This window comes from Salvelinus sp. IW2-2015, linkage group LG18 (assembly GCF_002910315.2).
Source record: "Salvelinus sp. IW2-2015 linkage group LG18, ASM291031v2, whole genome shotgun sequence".
In the NCBI taxonomy this organism is placed as follows: domain Eukaryota; kingdom Metazoa; phylum Chordata; class Actinopteri; order Salmoniformes; family Salmonidae; genus Salvelinus; species Salvelinus sp. IW2-2015.
Window position 1 is genome coordinate 34,416,402 of NC_036858.1, and position 17,005 is coordinate 34,433,406.

Genomic DNA, 17,005 nt, shown 5'->3' on the forward strand with positions numbered 1-17,005 from the left:
AACATGCTCAATGGGTCTGGTGAGTATGCAGGCCATGGAAAAACTGGGACATTTTCAGCTTCCAGGAATTGTGTACAGATCCTTGGGAAATGGGGCCATGCATTATCATGCTGAAACATGAGGTGATGGCGGTGGATGAACGGCACGACAATGCCTCAGGATCTCATCACAGTTTCTCTGTGCATTGAAATTGCCATCAATAAAATGCAATTGTGTTCGTTGTCCGTAGATTATGCCTACACATACCATAACTGCACCACCACAAAGCACTCTGTTCACAATGTTGACATCAGCAAACCGCTCACCCACTGGACGCCATACAGTTGAAACAGGGATTAATCTGTGAAGAACACACTTCACCAGCGTGCCAGTATCCATCAAAGGTGAACATTTGCCCACTGAAGTTGGTTACGACATCGAACTGTAGTCAGGTCAAGACCCTGGTGAAGATCACAAGCAGGCAGGTGAGAATCCCTGAGATGATTTCTGACAGTTTGTGGAGAAATTCTTCGGTTGTGCAAACCCAGTTTCATCAGCTGTCCGGGTGGCTGGTCTCAGACGATCCAGCAGGTGAAGAAGCTGGAGGTCCTGGGCTGGCGTGGTTACAGGTTGTCTGCTGTTGTGAGGCCGGTAGGATGTGGTTTTTGGTAAAGAAATTAACATTAAATTCTCTGGCAACAGATCTGGTGGACATTCCTGTAGTCAGCATGCCAATTGCACACTCCCTCAAAACTTGAGACATCTGTGGCATTGTGTTGTGGGACAAAACTGGACATTTTAGAGTGGCCTATTATTGTCCCCAGCACAAGGGGCACCTGTGTAATGATCATGCTGTTTAATCAGCTACTTGATATGCCACACCTGTCAGGTGGAATGCTTATCAATGATTAACAAATTTGTGCACAAAATTTGAGATAAGCTTTTTTTGCGCAAAAATTTGGGGGATCTTTTATTTCAGCTCTATGAAACAGACTAACACTTTACATATTGCGTTTATATTTTTGTTCAGTATAGTTTTATTTGATTTAGTTCCTCTGGGGTCACTATTGCGAGAAATTCTAAAATTACAGTACAGTGAGTAGGCTACACATTACTGGCACGTGCAACAGGAAATTGATACCTTGACAAACCTGTGCCAGATATACTGTATATAATGGCGAGATGGTCTCGTCTCCGCAATGGGAGTCATTGTCCCAAACACAGTAAGGCAGGTGTTCTGCTTATAGCTGTATTTCCATGTGGACAGATTTTAATGGGAGTGGACCCTCTCGCTAGGCCTCTCCCTTTCTGCCTATGTACAAGACTCACCTTTGGCCATATTTTACAACCTCAGGTCTGATCTAGGATACAAATGCATGTTTTGTTAACTTGGGCCTATATTACGGTCTATGACTCAGACACTTAATGTAAAAATGTTTTATTCGAGTTTGGATTACGATTGGGCTTTTTTGCTGACAGTCATTACTAAGCCCTACTACAAGTGTGCGAGACCCATCAACCTTAAAAGGGTCAATCTGCTGTTGCTATATCCATTTTGGGATTCTTAAATTCATTTATACCCATTGTTTCTCGAAAGGTATGACTTATAAATGCCTCATGAGCTTCGTTAATTGGTCTTAACCCATCCTATTTTTAAACAAACACCGTATAGCCTCAAAACATGGTTTAGACTATAATTGTATTATCATGGATGGACAGCCCGCCCTTGCAACCATAGCTCCATCTATGAATTTGACAGTGTTCACATTTCTAAAGCCCCATGCCTAAGCTATTTACCAAATCAGTGGTAGCGTAGCGGCTGTTTGAACTGCAGATTGCCCCTTTAAATAACATCGATTTTGCATGCAATGTCAGGTGGGATTACAAACATGTCATATCCTTCATAGTTCTAATACAATTTATTTATGGACAGGAAAACAGAAGAACCATAACAGAGATGATTTCGGCAAACGAACAAGAGAATTAACAACGAAACAGGGGAATGTTTAGTATCCTTTTTACAGCACATACATATAGCAATAACAAACCATGTAAACAATTATTTCAATAGTAATTAGAGGCCAATAAATAAGCAATTACAGTCTACAAAGTTCGACATCTACAATATAAATCAATTTCAAGTAGCCCAAAAATTTGTCCAATATCGAAACCCTTACCTGAAGCCTACACAAGTAAACATTTAAGTACCAATGAGGTTCAGTGTAATTAATTAAACTATGTGATGTCACTTTCAAATTGTAGGACCTGATGAAGTCCTACAATTTGACAGTAATTGCCACACCATCTGAAATAAGTGATTGAAGTGCTATCTTCAGGGTGACAGTAACAAACATATTGGACAAATTTAAACCATTGAAATGTGAAAGAGAACACACAGCTTCCTTTGAGATCTAAATGTATAGGATGTTTCACCTTTTTGGAAAGTTTCATTTACTTTAGGCGGGGACAACATTCAATGAACAAAATCCAACAGTAACATACCCCAATAAATAACAGGATCATTCTTTGATTTAAGGGTAAGCTTAAATCTCTAAATAAAATGAGATAAATCAGACAATCCATATGGGATTCTGGACACAGATACAGTACAATACATTACAGAGGGAGCTGAGATTATTGCTCTGATCTCTGAGTTGAGGGGCGCTCAGTGACGAGCTGCAGACTCCCTGGGGTAGAACTCAGCCAGGGTGCTCTGGGGAATCCGCTTCAGCATTTCTTTGGGAAAGATTCGGAGCAGCTGCCAGCCAATGTCCAGGGTCTCATACACAGTCCTGTTGTCATAAGGGCCTGAGGGGTGAAGTTACATTGTTTTAGATATTGAATGCTATGACAATTTGACAATATTCCATGTGATGACTAATTGCCAATTTAATATTTTATTCAGAGGCTTTATTAAGAGTATGAATACAACAATATTCCCCAGTGATTCAGTGATATTTCAGAACACTTGTGGGCGCCATGGTCAATGTCAGGTCATGGAGCTAACATGTCTGAAATGCCCTGACATGTCTGAAATGCCCTGACATGTCTGAAATGTCATGTCTGAAATSCCCCCCCCCCCCCCCCACACACAATACATCACAGCTTACTCTGTCGGAAAGAGATCATTTATAGGCTAGATATTAAGTCAATAATCATATCGTGTCACAACAGGATTTCAAGCATCAGGTCCCTGTGAAACATCGCCTACAATAGTGCAATCCCTGTTTTGTAATCTCATTATCTGAAGGACAAGACTGAACGGCAGGCACTTGTTTTTCGCCCAAAAGACGGTCCCCATTTGTCTGTTTCAGCTGAGAGAGAAGACGCAAAAGTCTGACATAATACTTGCATTTCATATTACTTCTACGGAGCGAGGTTTTCGATTTGAGGTTTCAATTCACGTCAGTAGACTCGATACTAATGAGATTCTCATTTTAACGGATCGCATTAGGCTTGGACTCATGTTAAAAAAGGAATTCAGGCTCACTACACACTCAGCTGGATAGATTTGCTCATAAATCCTTCCTTTAGCAATCTCATCAATCCAAGGACAAGTGTGAGAATAGGTTTGGCATAATGCTTTGACGACATGCACACATTATCGCTGAATGTCACCAAGGTGTTGAGGGGAAAAAATGTATCTGACATGAAGTTTGCCATTGGTTTTTGTTTCCCTCTGCTGATAAAAATGATAATGCCTGAAGGCATTGAAAATTTACTTTTACTAACAAAGACCTGAAGGAAAGAAGAATGAACAGGTCCAGCATTCATAGGTCCTTTGCTAGAGCCAAGAGCTGGCAGATCTCAGTAAAATTTATTTCAAAACCCAGCGATGCAACATTTTATGATAATATCGGCAATTAATGACATGCAAAACAAAATGGTTTATTAAGAAACATCTAACAAACCTTAAATAGCTGAAATGTGATTCAACATGCAAACAAAATATTATTAATCCAATAAAACTACAATATTTCTCAGTCATTGGGCAAAATCAATCTCCATTTTAATATCACACTTGAATGATACCGCTATGCAGGCAGAATTTTGGGGTAATAAGGTTAAAGACCTCAGGCGACACATGACCAGTCAATGATTTAAAAGAATGTGGAATAAAGGTAAGACAAACATAAGATACAGGAGAAGCCATGGTGGCAAATGTATAATATCTCATATTTAATGCAACATGTAAATAAAATCTCCAGACAAGATCGCTGAGCAGGAGTGTCAATGACCTGGCCAAGCATAATGTCTCACTTAACGGTGTGAAAAGCCTGCCAAAACACCCATTCATTCTGTTACCAAATACTGGACCCCGGGAGAATGCCATGCCACCGTTTTCACCTTTTGATTTAATCATGCCATACAACTAGATTTTTACTAGGCATGCTCTCTGGTTGTGGTGCTACGGTCATAAATTGAGTCTCATCTGTCTCACCCTGAGCGATGAAGTTCTTCTCAAACTTCTGCAGGAACTCCAGGTACAGCAGATCATCGGAGGTGAGGGCCTCCTCTCCCACCACGGCCTTCATGGCCTGCACGTCCTTACCAATGGCATAGCAGGCATACTGAGGGGGACAACGGCATGGGAAAAGAGGTAGATCAAGACATGGAGATTCAAATCAAATTCTATTTGTCACATAAGCCGAATACAACAGGTGTAGTACGTGAAATGCTTACTAACAAGCCCTTAACCAACAATGCAGTCAAAAAATATATTTACTAAATAAACTGAAATACACAAAAACAAAATAACAATAACGAGGCTATATACAGGGGGTACCGGTACAGAGTCAACGTGCGGGGATACAGGTTAGTCGAGGTAATATGTACATGTAGGTAGGGGTAAAGTGACTATGCATAGATCAAAACAGAGTCAATGCAAATAGTCTGAGTAGCAATTTGATTAGATGTTCAAGAGTCTTACGGCTTGGGGTAAAAGCTGTTAAGACGCCTCTTGGACCTAGACTTGGCGCTCTGGTAGCGCTTGCCGTGCTGTAGCAGAGAGAACAGTCTATGACGGCGAGGGTGGCTTGAGTCTGACAATTTTTAGGGCCTTCCTCTGACACCGCCTGGTATAGAGGTCCTGGATGGCAGGAAGCTTGGCCCCAGTGCTGTACTGGGCCGTACGCACTACCCTCTGTAGTGCCTTGTGGTCGGAGGCCAAGCAGTTGCCATACCAGGCGGTGATACAACCAGTCAGGATGCTCTCGATGGTGCAGCTGTAGAACTTTGAGGATCTGAGGACCCATGCCAAATCTTTTCAGTCTCCTGAGGGGAATAGGTGTTGTCGTGCCCTCATCACGACTGTCTTGGTGTGTTTGGACCATGATAGTTTCTTGGTGATGTGGACACCAAGGAACTTGAAGCTCTCAACCTGCTCCACTACAGCCCTGTCGATGAGAATGGGGGCGTGCTTGGCCCTCCTTTTCCTGTAGTCCACGATCATCTCCTTTGTCTTGGTCACGTTGAGGGAGAGGTTGTTGCCAGGTCTCCGACCTCCTCCCTATAGGCGCCCTCAACGTTGTCGGTGATCAGACCTACCACTGTTGTGTCGTCGGCAAACTTAATGGTGGTGTTGGAGTTGTGCTTGGTCACACAGTCACGGGTGAACAGGGAGTACAGGAGGGGACTAAGCACACACCCCTGAGGGGCCCCCGTGTTGAGGATCAGCATGGCAGATGTGTTGCTGCTTACCCTTACCACCTGGGGGTGGCCCATCAGGAAGTTCAGGATCCAGTTGCAGAGGGAGGTGAATGCTAAGCTGTAGTCAATGAACAGCATTCTCACGTAGGTGTTCCTTTTGTCCAGGTGGGAAAGGGCAGTGTTGAGTGGAATAGAGATTGCGTCATCTGTGGATCTGTATGCCAATTGGAGTGGGTCTAGGGTTTCTGGGATGATGGTGTTGATGTGAGCCATTGAGAGAGAAGCGTGGAGGGAGGTCATTGAATTAAAGGGGCTGAATGCAACAAACGATTAATGTGTATTGTAGTTCATTAGAAATTAGGCTTCATTATAGAAGATAGACAACTACCAACTGATTGGAGACATCAGCATGGTCTTTACGGGTCATTCCTTCACCGATGGCAGACTTCATCAATCGAGACAGAGAGGGCAGCACATTGATGGGTGGGTAAATCTGAAAGGAAAGCATGAAATAATAGAACAATAATAGTCAATTCAATGTTCAACAAAGAAGTAGTAAACAAATGATCATTGGGCAACAATTGGACAATTGTCAGGAGAGAACTATAGTACTCAAGATACTCCTCAATAGTCAGGTACAAAGGGTGGGTTTGAGACATATTAGTGAGAATGTGAATACATGTCTATCATCAGTGAGTATGTCTGTACCTGTCTGTTGTGCAGCTGTCTGTCCACATAGACCTGTCCCTCAGTGATGTACCCTGTGAGATCAGGAATGGGATGGGTGATATCTGGGAAACACAGTTAACATTGGAGGTCAACATCGAGAGATAATATCCAGGGTTCAAGTCACGATAAATCAAGTGGCCTTTGAATGTACAGTATATGCGTGCGTATGTTTGATAAAGCATGCACTGAGCACGCTCGTAAATCACTTTCCCCCAAATAACTGTCATTGAACCAGGCATACACTTTAAAATTTCTACAACTTAAGAGTATAATGCATATAGATACTGGAATGCAGATCCAATGTAAAGTTTACAGCATTTCCCAGTTTAAGGACAATGAGTGTTTTGATCCACATCTTGGGAGGATAGTGATCTAAAATATGCTTGCTCAAATTCTCTTTGACGTTAAAAGGGGGGGGGACTCCCATTCAAATACAGATTGGAGGCCCATCAAGAGGTTACTATAGTAAAGACAAGCAACAATTTGTTCCCTGTCAACAACCAAAAAAAACACAGCTCTTCAGAGACGAAACCGGAGAATAAACAATTATTTTTTTATTTAACCTTTATTTAACTAAGCAAGTCAGTTACATTGACGGCCTACACCGGCCAATGTTGCTAATGTGACAAGTAAATAAATAAAATAATACATTATATAAATACATTATTTTCTAAATAAATCTAGGTTGTTTTTCTCTGAGAAAAGCCAGCATGACTCACCATCGTTGGGCATGGTGAGGATGGGGATCTGAGTGATGGAGCCGTTCCTGCCCTCCACTCTCCCAGCACGCTCGTAGATGGTGGCCAGATCAGTGTACATGTAACCAGGGAAACCACGACGACCAGGGACCTCCTCTCTGGCAGCAGACACCTGAAGAGACATGGGACAAAGCAGTGAGCCATAGGTGGAACCAGGTAATAGGAAATGGGACCCTGAACACAAACTACTGAACATTTCATTGTCAGAGCATGTGATTGAGTCAAAGATTTAAAGTGGAATGGACAGCAGTTTAGCAACATGAAATCTTATTCAAATCTGTTCAAGTCGTAAGTTCACATACACTTAGATTGGAGTCATTAAAACTCGTTTTTCAACCACTCCACAAATGTCTTGTTAACAAACTATAGTTTTGGCAAGTCGGTCAGGACATCTACGTTGTGCATGACAAGTATTTTTCCCAACAATTGTTTACAGACAGATTATTTCACTTATAATTCACTGTATCACAATTCCAGTGGGTCAGAAGTTTACATACACTAAGTTTACTGTGCCTTTAAACAGCCTGGAAAATTCCAGAAAATTATGTCATCGCTTTAGAATCTTCAGATAGGCTAATTGACATCATTTGAGTCAATTGGAGGTGTACCTGTGGATGTATTTCAAGGCCTACTTTCAAATTCAGTGCCTCTTTGCTTGACATCATGGGAAAATCAAAAGAAATCAGCCAAGACCCCAGAAAAAAAATTGTAGACCTCCACAAGTCTGGTTCATCCTTGGGAGCAATTTCCAAACACCTGAAGGTACCACGTTCATCTGTACAAACAACAGTACGCAAGTATAAACACCATGGGACCACTCAGCCGTCATACCGCTCAGGAAGGAGATGCGTTCTGTCTCCTAGAGATGACCGTACTTTGGTGCAAAAAGTGCAAATCAATCCCAGAACAACAGCAAAGGACCTTGTGAAAATGTTGGAGGAAACAGGTACAAAAATATCTATATCCACAGTAAAATGAGTCCTATATCGACATAACCTGAAAGGCCGCTCAGCAAGGAAGAAGCCACTGCTCCAAAACCGCCATAAAAAAGCCAGACTACGGTTTGCAACTGCACATGAGGCCAAAGATCGTACTTTTTGGAGAAATGTCCTCTGGTCTGATGGAACAAAAATAGAACTGTTTGGCCATAATGACCATCGTTATGTTTGGAGGGAAAAGGGGGAGACTTGCAAGCCGAAGAACACCATCTCAACTGAAGCACGGGGGTGGCAGCATCATGTTGTGGTGGTGCTTTGCTGCAGGAGGGGCTGGTGCACTTCACAAAATAGATGGCATCACGAGGCAGGAAAATTATGTGGATATTTTGAAGCAACATCAAGACATCAGTCCGGAATGACCCCAAGCATACTTCCAAAGTTCTGGCAAAATGGCTTAAGGACAACAAAGTCAAGGTATTGGAGTGGCCATCACAAAACGCTGACCTCAATCATATAGAAAATTTGTGGGCAGAACTGAAAAAGTGTGTGCGAGCAAGGAGGCCTACAAACCTGACTGTTACACCAGCTCTGTCAGGAGGAATGGGCCAAAATTCACCCAACTTATTGTGGGAAGCTTGTGGAAGACTACCTGAAATGTTTGACGCAAGTTAAACAACTTCAAGGCAATGCTACCAAATACTAATTGAGTGTATGTAAACTTCTGACCCACTGGGAATTTGATGAAAGAAATAAAAGCTGAAATAAATCAATCTCTCTACTCTTATTCTGACATTACACATTCTTAAAATAAAGTGGTGATCCTTACTGACCTAAGACAGGGAATTTTTACTAGGATTAAATGTCAGGAATTGTGAAAAACTGAGTTGAAATGTATTTGGCTAAGGTGTATTTAAACTTCCAACTTCAACTGTACACTCCCAGGAAGAATTACACTTAAAAAATTCTGACAAGCAAGCGCTTAGACATTGTCATTTTCATAAGTTGTTAGAAAGTTTAGGAATTACGTATACTAAGGCATTTGTGAAAATTCTATAGCAATATAGAGTGGGAAAGCGTCATGCGTTTGGACAATTAAGACACCTCAGTTAATCAAACCTAATAAAAACATCCGTCTCATCCAGGACCGGAGTCATCCAGGACCGGAGTATGCAGACTAGTGCGCCATTGCCAATCAGCGGTACAGTAGTCCTATGTGCAAATAAGCAGTTTTCCACAAGGGCCTGCCATCATTCACTTTGAATTGGACTGTGTTTACATGCAATTGCAACAGTGCGACCTTAGATCATTAAAATGCATTCGTCAAAAGCCAAAAAAAACACACTTGAATGGATTTCTGCAAATACGTAGCTAAATACCACAAGAGTCCTCTTACATTTGGGAATATTACAGTGCTACCGATTAAACAACCATAAAAAGGTAGACCATCTCTCCCTATATGCACTTCAACAACAAGATCAACAACTAATGCCAGTCAGAGCAAGATGAGCAAAAATCTAACGAAGGAACATTAGATAAACCCTCTCAAACCTTTAAAGCTAGATGATCGTCAAAATTGCACTGATAAACAAATGGGGAATAGCCTGCTCGTCCTTCTGCAACTTGCCTGCCAATGCACGCGTTGTCCCAACCAAGCACCCAAGCTAACTGGCTAAAGTTGGCTAGCTTAGTAGCTAGCTACTTCCAGACACACATGAGAACACCTCACTGACCATTTCACTCACTCTAGCAGAGCTGGTTAGGCTGTTGACATGTTTTATAGAGTGTTCGTGACTAACTTACTTATTTTGCCTACGTTTTGCCTAGATGGCTAGCCAGAGTGAATTTGCAAACGCAAGAGATATGCTAAATGGATAAGTCATTTCTTACTAGCTAACCAAATGACATGTGCATCTCTAGCTGTGTAGCCACCGAAAAACGATACGGGGGGGAAGTCAGTCACTCACCAACTCCTCCAATGACATGACGTCCTCCTAGCTATTGTTAGGCTCTGTGTTTTTAGTTTGCTACATATAGATATGCTAGCATATTAGCCACATTATGACTGACATTGCCCTTGCTAGTTGGATTGTAATGACATTCCCAGCCTTAGTTATATTCGTCTGTTTTTGTCCAAAATATTGAGTCATTGAAACTGAAACAGTGCATCCTGAATCGAGGCAGCAAACAATGTACCAGGCCAGCTGTGATTTACAACCTAATAGCAATATTTTTGGGACTCCCAAGGAAGTATTGGTGAATTATATTAATCATGCATTGAACTGCATCCATCTATTCTGCCAACAATGCCTTAGTGGACATCATGGAATGTTGAGTCAAATAGAACCCATTTTTAAAACATCTTATAAAGTTGGTTTTGTAGCATAAACTAGGAATTTGATATTGTTGACTGATATTTTTTTGATAGTTTGTTTCATATCTGCAAAAGTAGTGAACACTGTCAGTTTCACATCTGCCACACTGATCCTCAACACGGGAGCCGCTCTGGGGTGTGTGCTTAGTCCCCTCCTGTACTCCCTGTTCACCCACGACTGTGTGGTCATGCTCAACTCCAACACCATCATCAAGTTACTGACAACACGACGGTGGTAGGCCTTATCACCGGCGACGAGTCAGCCTACATGGAGGAGGTCAGTGACCTGGCAGTGTGGTGCCAGAACAACAACCGCTCTCTCAATGTCAGTAAAACCAAGGAGCTGATAGTGGACTACAGGAAACGGAGCGGGCGAGCACGCTCCCAACCACATCGACGGGGCCGCAGTGGAGCAGGTCGATAGCTTCAAGTTCCTCGGTGTCCAAATTATTAAAGACTTAATGGTCCAAACTCACACAATCGTGAAGAAGGCGCGACAGCGTCTCGTCTCCCTCAGGAGGTTGAAAGGATTTGTAATGGGCCCTCAAATCCTCAAAAAGTTCTACAGCTATACCATTGAGAGCAATTTGACTGGCTGCCTCACTGTCTGGTATAGCAATAGCACCGCCCTCGATCGCATGGCGCTACAAAGAGTGGGTTCGGACAGCCTAGTACATCACTGGGGCCGAGCTCACTGGGGCCGAGCTTCCTGCCATCCAGGACATCTACAGGCGGTGTGGTAGGAAGGCCTGGAAATTGTTAAAGAATCCAACCACCCAAGCCATAGACTATTCTTTCTGCTTCGGCACGGCGGGCGGTTCCAGTGCATCAACTCTGGCACCAACAGGCTCTTGAACAGCTTCTATCCCAAGCAATAAAGACAGCTAAATAACTAACAAAATAGCTACATGGAGTATCGGAGTTAACCTTGTATCCTCATTGACCTTTTTATTGCACACACAGGGCCCTACACACTCACTTCATCTGCTCACTCACACAACATCCACATACATTTACAGTGCCTTCGGGAAGTATTCAGACTCCTCGACTTTTTCCACATTGTTATGTTACGGCCTTATTCTAAAATGGATTCAAAAAAATAAGAATCCTGAGCAATCGACACACAATACCCCATGATGACAAGGCAAAAATAGAAATACCTTATTTATATAAGTATTCAGACCCTATGATATGAAACTCGAAAATTGATCTCAGGTGCATCCGGTTTCTATTGATCATCATTGAGATGTTTCTACAACTTCATTGGAGTCCACCTGTGGTAAATTCAATTGATTGGACATGATTTGGAAAGGCACACATCTGTCTATATAAGGTCCCACAGTTGACAGTGCATGTCAGAGCAAAAACCAAGCCATGAGGTCGAAGTAATTCTCCGTAGAGCTCGGAGACAGGATTGTGTCGAGGCACAGATCTGGGGAAGGGTACCAAAGCAGTTCTGCAGCATTGAAGATCCAAGAACACAGTGGCCTCCATCATTCTTTCCGAATGCACTGTACATATGAAATGGGTAAAACAGTATGTAAATACGTTTAAAATCCACATCCCAGTCAAGCTGCAGAGATGGTTGTCCATCTGGAAGGTTCTCCAAAGCTCTGTCAGTGACCATCGGGTTCTTGGTCACCTCCTGCACACCTCCCTGATTGCTCAATTTGGCCGGGAGGCCAGCTCTAGGAAGAGTCTTGGTTGTTCCAAACTTCTTCCATTTAAGAATGATTGAGGCCACTGGGTTCTTGGGGACCTTCAATGCTGCAGAAATGTTTTGGGTTCCCTTCCCAGATCTGTGCCTCGACACAATCCTGTCTCCGAGCTCTACGGAGAATTCCTTCGACTTCATGGCTTGGTTTTTGCTCTGACATTCACTGTCAACTGTGGGACTTTATATAAACAGGTGTGTGCCTTTCCAAATCATGTCCAATCAATCAAGTTGTAGAAACATCTCAAGGATGATCAATGGAAACAGGATGCACCTGGACACAATTATGAGTCTCATAGCAAAGGGTCTGAATACTTATGTAAATAAGGTATTTGTGTTTTCGCTTTGTCATTATGGGGTATTGTGTCGTTTGCGCTGTTTTTTAAATTCATTTAAGAAGAAGGCTGTAATGTAACAAAATGTGGAAAAAGTCAAGGGGTCTGAATACTTTCCAAAGGCAATGTATGTGGATGTGTAATGGAAATGTTTATGTTTGTGCCTTTCTTATAACTAATTTGTGTTCTATTCATGCGCTGTTCTATAAACCAATGTCTGTGTTCATGCAAGTGGCTGACTGTACAAATCCTCACTATCAGTAGCTGCAATTTGGCAGTACGCCCAGACCTTGTTTTGAGTACGAATGAAAGATCTCAGTTTCAAGGTCTCAGCTTAGAGAGAAGTCTCGTGAGGTATTGGTCGGTCACATGAATGAAACAAAACGGTAATGATTAATTAATTATGCTAAATCATGCAAATCTAACTTGTCTGTGCATAGCCGTATATAAGACAACTGCTGGGACTGCCCACAGGCAGAGCTCCTGATTAACATGTGTACTATGGTGCATTTAGTTGGTTGGAAACTCTCCAGCGCGCTGACAAATAAAGGATGATTCATTTAAGATTGACTTCAAGTGTCCCCTGTGTGAGAATTTCCACGACAGATGTTATGTGAGTGAGCAGATGATGATGGGGTGAATGTGTGAGTGTGTAGGGCCCTGTGAGTGTGAATAGATACAAAAATAAATAAGTCAATGAGGATACAAGGTTACCTCCGATAGTCTGTGTAGCTATTTATCAGTCTTATTGCTTGGGGATAGAAGCTGTTCAAGAGCCTGTTGGTGCCAGAGTTGATGCACCGGAACCACCTGCCGTGCAGAAGCAGAACGAACAGTCTATGGCTTGGGTGGTTGGATTCTTAACGATTGTAAATAAGGTATTTCAGTTTGTATTTTTATTAAATTAGCAAACATTTCTAAAAACCTGTTTTCGCTTTGTCATTATGGGGTATTGTGTGTAAATTGATGAGGGAAAAAAATTATTTGATCCATCTTAAAATGAGACTAACGTAACAAATTGTGGAAAAAGTCAAGAGCTCTGAATACTTTCCAAATGCACTGTACACACACCGGACTCCGTCATTGCTCATCTTAACATCTCTGTATTTCTTTATTCCATTCTTTTACTTTCAGATGCGTGTATTGTTGGATATTACTGCACTGTTGGAGCTAGGAACACAAGCATTTCGCTACACTTGCAATAACATCTGCTAAATATGTGTATACGACCAATAACATTTTATTTGATTTGTGGAGGTTTTCAATATCACAACCATGTAGCCTGTACTGACCAAACTTTACCCAGCATATTGAATTTTCTACCCATATTCAAAAGAAAAGTTAAGGCTCTCAAACTTTGACAGAATTAATGTGCAAGTCTGACACGTCACAAAAATAAAGTATGAGTTCTTTTTTCCCCAGGAGTAAACAGCAGACTTCATTGAGTTAGTTTGGTTGCCCACCTCTCTCAGAGCTTCGGCGTATGAGCTCATGTCAGTCAGGATGACCAGGACATGCTTCTCACACTGGTAGGCCAGGTACTCAGCTGAGGTCAGAGCCAGGCGAGGGGTGATAATGCGCTCAATACTGAGAAAGGAAAGAAGAAGGAAGGAATTCCATTTTAATTAACATAATAAAAAAAGGTAGCAATATTATACAGACACTTTATTGCCGTGAATCCATGATTCCATAGATCATTTATTATAGGAGGGAGCTAGTGCATTACTGATTTGGCACAGAGCTTATGCAAATGAACTCACGTGGGGTCGTTGGCTAGGTTCAAGAACAGGCAAACATTGTCCATGGATCCATTCTCCTCAAAATCGGACTTGAAGAAGCGAGCAGTTTCCATGTTCACCTGAAAAGATAGTTTCGGTTTGAGATGACACACCAAGTTTATAGTAGAAGGCCTTGAACATTCTTCAACAAAAGCAGGAATATATTAGTCACCCATGCGTAAGAAAAAAAAAACATGCATATCAGAAAAAGGAGCTCCTGTTTTCAAATGTCACAACAAATTTGGGTAAATTCTTCCCAAATACTATACAGAGGGCAATGTAGTGCAAATTATTCTGCAGCTTACTGGTTCAACAGTTTTCAACTCAAGGTAACTTAATATGTTCTGATATGTGAAAACAGGGTTAAGTGTTAATACACTGTCCTTTACACAGTGTCCTTTTCCTAAATTGGAATCTCTTTTACATATGCTTCAAAATGTCCTAATCCCTTTTCATACCAGTCTGCCCCTATGCATTGCATTTCCGCTACCCTGTTACAGAGTTTGTGCTTATGTTACAAGGCCCTCAATGGTGTGTGAATTAGCCATCAGCAGGGAGAGGATAAAGGGGCCCAGAGGAGCAGAGGTGGGGGTCACTAACATCTCTGCCACAGGTCACAGAAGATTCCCCACCCGGTGTTAAATAGTCATGAGCAGAGCAGCTGAACTAGAGAGAACTTGATACTGGCCGGCTGAATGTGTTCAAGACTGCTGAATAATAACCTGTCGAGGTGGCCAGAACCTGCTCAAAGGAGCAGACGTAACAGGGGACTTAAACCTGTTATGGCTGCAGGGGGCGTATTGAAAAACTGGAAAAAGGTGCCCATTTTCAAACGGCCTCTTACTCAATTCTTGCTCGTACAATATGCATATTATTATTACTATTGGATAGAAAACAGTCTCTAGTTTCTAAAACAGTTTGAGTTATTTCTCTAAGTGGAACAGAACTCTTTTTACAGCCCATTTCCTATCCGGAAGTGAGATTTCCAAAATCGATGTCTCTCTTCAAGAGATTGTCTATAAAAGGGCATGTCACTTAGGACTGTAGAAATACGTCATACGCCTTCCCCTGGGTGTCATGCGGAAGTGAGAGCAGAAATGACTTGATTATCTCGTCCTGGGATTGAACACAACCTCTTGGAGTGAGATGTGCGCACTTTATTTTTTTTCCTGGGCGCGAAGTTGGACCTGGACTCGGCTCCTGGAAAACCCTCGTTAAAGGTGAATATGATCTCTGGCTTCGATTTTATTTGATACATGTCACAATATCATCCTAAAGTATGTTTTTTCAATATAGTTTAATTATATTATTGAAATTTATTCTGGACTTTAGACGTGATGCGACGCAAGAATTTTGTCAAGAAGGAGAGGTTAGCGCCGCACGGCCAGTGTGCTTGCTAATTCAAGAGGGAAATCGTTCGTTCTGGATCCAAATAAAGACGGTTCTGAACAAAGGACCCCTTGGAGAACATTCTGATGGAAGATCAACAAAGATAAGGACCCAATTTGGGATGCTTTTTCATATATCTGTCGAACTGTGCTATCGCTACCGTTTGACTAGAATCAATGCTGCTGTGTGCTAGCTATTGTAGTAAGCTAATATAACGATATATTGTGTTTTCGCTGTAAAACACTTCAAAAATCGGAAATATTGGATGTATTCACAAGATCTTTGTCTTTCATTAGCTATCCACCATATATTTTTCTGAAATGTTTTATGATGTGTAATTAGTAGTTGACRTTGGTGTCTGTATTTTCTCTGGCTACTCCCGTGCGATTTCTGACTGTAGCTATGATGGTAGCAGTAATGTAAAACTGATTTATAGCTAAAATATGCACATTTTTKGAACAAAACATAGATTTATTGTGTAACATGTTATAGGACTGTCATCTGAGGTAGTTTTTTCTAGGTTATTTAGGTTGGTTCTAGGTTAGTTAGGTTGGCTTGTGCATGCTACTTGCATCCTACTTGTGCTGTGAAAAATGTCTGTCCTCTTTTTTATTTGGTGGTGAGCTAACATAAATATATATGTGGTGTTTTCTCTGTAAAACATTTAAAAAAATCGGACATGTTGGCTGGATTCACAAGATGTTTATCTTTCAAATGCTGTATTGGACTTGTTAATGTGTGAAAGTTAAAAAAAAATTTTTTTTAAATAGATTTTGAATTTCGCGCCCTGCACTTGAGCTGGATGTTGTCATAGGTGTACCGGTGTCGGGCTGCAGCCATAAGAAGTTAAACGCTAAGTCACCTGGTGAATGAGAGTGAGAAAAGGAGCCGGGCAGTGTCACGTTGGAGTTAAGAGGAAGAATTAGCCACACACTAGAGATAAAAATAAATAAAAAGTTTGTCTATCTGGTGCCGCTCAGCTCACCCCCATGGCAGCAAAGACGATGGCAAAGTTATCGTCGCTGTAGTCCATCACATCCTTGGATTTCTTCACCAGGCCAGCCTGACGACAAATCTGGGCAGCAATCTGAGAACCAAAACACAGGATTAAAAATGACGAGGTCTTGAAACATATACGTTGATAAAACAGCCAGTCTATTCAAATGTTTGGACATCAGCGAGCGCCCCGTCCAGCCAGCTAGTTACTGGAGTCTTCTGTGTGTGTCGGCATGCGTGTGTGACCAACTATGCTTGTGTCGGAGGTGCATAGTTGGATAAAAACTCAGTGATTAGGAATGTAGAGGGGAGGAATTTCACGCTTATCACTTAAAATGGTTGCTGTCTGTTAAATCAGGGTTGACCTCT

The 17,005-nt window shown here is 41.9% G+C and overlaps 1 protein-coding gene across 1 annotated transcript in view; it reads right to left on the minus strand.

Annotated features, from left to right (window-relative positions):
• Positions 1-1,883: 1,883 nt before the first annotated feature.
• LOC111977816 (V-type proton ATPase subunit B, brain isoform) overlaps positions 1,884-17,005 on the minus strand; it is a 50,545-nt gene continuing 35,423 nt past the window's right edge. Inside the window, exons 7-14 of the mRNA XM_024007515.2 lie at positions 16,626-16,727; positions 14,234-14,331; positions 13,937-14,060; positions 7,077-7,227; positions 6,337-6,419; positions 6,017-6,121; positions 4,421-4,550; positions 1,884-2,787 (exon numbers count right to left, since the gene is read on the minus strand). Of these exons, the coding sequence (XP_023863283.1) occupies positions 2,645-2,787; positions 4,421-4,550; positions 6,017-6,121; positions 6,337-6,419; positions 7,077-7,227; positions 13,937-14,060; positions 14,234-14,331; positions 16,626-16,727 (936 nt within the window). The 3' untranslated portion in view covers positions 1,884-2,644. The remainder of the gene's footprint in view (positions 2,788-4,420; positions 4,551-6,016; positions 6,122-6,336; positions 6,420-7,076; positions 7,228-13,936; positions 14,061-14,233; positions 14,332-16,625; positions 16,728-17,005) is intronic.